Here is a 3156-nt window from a genome sequence, read left to right as displayed (position 1 = left end):
AAGTAGGTGAAGATACACCGGTCGATGCTTGCGCGTCCAGGGATCAATGCCGAGTGTCCTCAGGAATTCTACCTATACTCGCGCGCATTCGTTTTGGGTGAGTTTGTACATTCGCGCTTCTTTTTGACAACGAGAGAAATAGAGCGAAATCGAAAGTCGCAGGCGAACGGCCATAAGAGTCCACGGGACGAAGATTAGTTTTAATTTTCTTATACTTTTACATGTATACATTGTTTAATCATATACCGCTAAGGTCGGGTTTTCAGTGAAAGCTCACACTAGGAATAAACAAATTGTTGCGTTGTATTAAAAAAGGAATGTATTTGATACTTAAAATGGATACATTTAAGGGGATCCTATAGTGGCGGTAGTTACCGACATTTTTTCATTTTAAGGAATTTTTGAATTGGCTTTACAGAATTGCAAGTTTTTGGTCTAGAATTAAAGTATGCACAAAAATCTACATCGCGTTGTACGATTTCATATCGGGAACAAAAAAAAATTAAAAATTTTACTAATTTGGGCATATACAACTGTCATCTGACGACAATAACAAAATTATTGCAGTTTATATATATATAATGACACCAAGGCGACGTAGGGACAACATGTAGGAACAATATCGTGTAAATAAAACTAAGATTCAACGTCTAGAAAAAAAGATTCCGTAAAATAAAGTTTTATTAAGCAAAAGCACATTTAGGTTGACAGGATAAGCAGTATTGCGTGTAGCGAGAGATGGCGCAGCAATCGAACAAATGTAGGGAGCAGCATATCTGTCTCCCTTCTGATTGGTCAGCCCCCTCTCCTGTGCTAGCAAGAGAGGTTGAGAGTTACGAGGTTGGCAGAACTGAGTCTCGACGACCGTTAGAATTATACTGACTCTCGTGGCTGTTGCGTGGTCTGCAATAAAGTGTTATATTATCAGCAGTAATCGAGTGTGTAATTATTCCTCGATACCTCTCGTCAAGACGTCGGTAGTAGGCCGACACCCGGAGGCATAATCGACCTCCTGTGGTACCAAATACCTACATTGGTGACCCCGACTAAAAAAACACGCAACGGTTCTTGCACAAATTGCTACCGGAAGCCCGAGTCAGAGATAAATCCTCGTGTGGACCAGACTTCCCCGAGGAACGGACGCAGAAGTAGCGGATTGAACTACCCGCAGCTGCAAGGTACATTTCCGTGCCGCGTCCCTGGCTGTTATTTGCCCACGCTGCGGCCAGCCAGCCTCGCCGCGCCGAAACATTATTCGGGCGGCCATCTTTTTTGCCGCGCTTTCTTCACGAGGCACGAAGCGGACACGTGAGATTCTACCGGCGCCCGGGTGGCCACAGCGGTTCTACCGTCTTATTACCACGACCATCTCCTGGTGTGCGACCGGCCCTTCTCCACCTCCGCCGTTACCGCCTTCTCCTGGTTGCGACCGGCCTTCCTTTGCCGGTGCCACGGATCAACGACGTCGTTATCGCGTCATCGCCGTGATTGCGTGAAGCCAACGACACCGGCGCCTTGGATTCCCTCGCTGTTGAGACATTTAATGCGTGAAGCCAACGTCTCCGGCGCCTTGGGTTCTATCGTCACCGGGGCTTTGGATTCTACCCACCATTTACCCGGCTATAATAATGTAAAGTAAGATAATAATCCGCCGCGCACCGTCATTTATATCGTATAACGCTCGTGTCGTTTAACGCTCTTGTGTCGCTAATATCTTTGTAAACAATGTCGAACGCAGCTCTTACAGCCGCCCAAGCCCGCGCGGAAGAAGCGGAAAACCAGCTCGCGCAATTACAAACCCAGTTTACGCAATTACAAGACCAGTTTGCGCAAATGCGTACCCAGTGGAGTGATCAGGGCCTTGATACAGTTAATTCAAATGCGATTGATAATAACATTCAAATTCCGCGTATAGATAATTACAGGGTTCCCAAGATTTCCCCGTTTTCTCAAGTCGACCCAGAATTATGGTTCATCCAGGCCGAACTTTCCATGAGAAACGCACGAATTACCGTCCAGTCCACTATGGCCGATACCGTACTCGCCGCACTTGATGTTGAAATATTGAATTGTGTAAGGGACATAATTAAATTAAGACCTCCCCCAGAGGATATTTATGAGCAGGTTAAAGCCCGAATTATCGCGACGTACGCGCCTTCGGATGAAACAAAACTACGAAAACTTTTAAGGGGACAAGTCGGGACCGATGGAAAGCCTTCGCTAATCCTCAGCCGATTGCGTGGTCTTAATGGCGGGAATGTAGACGATAACGTAATAAGATCAATTTTTCTCGACCAATTACCATGCGAACACCGCGCGATCCTCGTATCCACGAGAGTTACCGACCTTAACCGTATAGCCGAAGCCGCTGATCGAATGGCTGAGAGCGCTCGCGGAAATGAGCCTTATGCGTCCGCCGTGTCTAAGGGGAATTCACCTCCTCCTGCAAAGACCGAGATTCAACAACTCATCGAAAGAATGGAAAAGATGGATAATATGATGGCTTCATTTAAAAAAGAATTAAATTCGCGCTCGCGCTCGCGATCCAACTCCCGTAGGCGTAGGACCTCAACCTCGCCAAACAGGGCGATCACACCCGCGCTCTGTCCGGCTCATACTAAATACCCGGATAATCCGACTTCGTGTCGAACGTGGTGCTCAAAATATGAGACGTGGAACAGTACAAAAAACTAAGCCCGCCCCCCCGTTCGGAGATGGTCGGCAAGGGCCCTCAAATTTCTAATCGTCTCCACGTCCGTGATCGTGCCAGTGGCCAAATGTTCCTTATCGATACAGGCGCGGATATCTCTCTTGTACCCGCTAACGATAGGATCAAGGGAAAGCCCTCTGAATTAAAGCTCTTTGCAGCAAATGATACGCGTATCGACACGTTCGGGGAATCTCTTCGCGAGCTTGACCTCGGTTTAAGACGGCCAATTCGATGGAATTTTTGCATTGCCGCAGTTCCGTACCCCATCATTGGCGCTGACTTACTATCGCATTACGGGTTAATACCAGACTTAAAACGACGACGTCTTATAGACTCCACTACTAAATTATATACCCTCGCGATTAAAAAACCGGCCCCGATACATTCGATTAATACGATTAAACCTTCCTCTGAGTTTTCTCAAATACTCAAGGAATTTCCACAAA

The 3156-nt window shown here is 46.8% G+C and overlaps 1 protein-coding gene across 1 annotated transcript; it reads left to right on the top strand.

Annotated features, from left to right (window-relative positions):
- The first annotated feature begins 1725 nt into the window (after nucleotides 1-1725).
- LOC112466217 lies at nucleotides 1726-2694 on the top strand. The gene has a single exon (XM_025034185.1). The coding sequence runs from the start codon at nucleotides 1726-1728 to the stop codon at nucleotides 2692-2694; it is 969 nt and encodes a 322-aa protein (XP_024889953.1).
- The last annotated feature ends 462 nt before the right edge of the window (nucleotides 2695-3156 follow it).

This window comes from Temnothorax curvispinosus, unplaced genomic scaffold (genome assembly GCF_003070985.1).
Source record: "Temnothorax curvispinosus isolate PA1 unplaced genomic scaffold, ASM307098v1 QBEX01001525.1, whole genome shotgun sequence".
In the NCBI taxonomy this organism is placed as follows: Eukaryota; Metazoa; Arthropoda; class Insecta; order Hymenoptera; family Formicidae; genus Temnothorax; species Temnothorax curvispinosus.
This window is presented reverse-complemented; position numbering and strand designations above follow the sequence as displayed.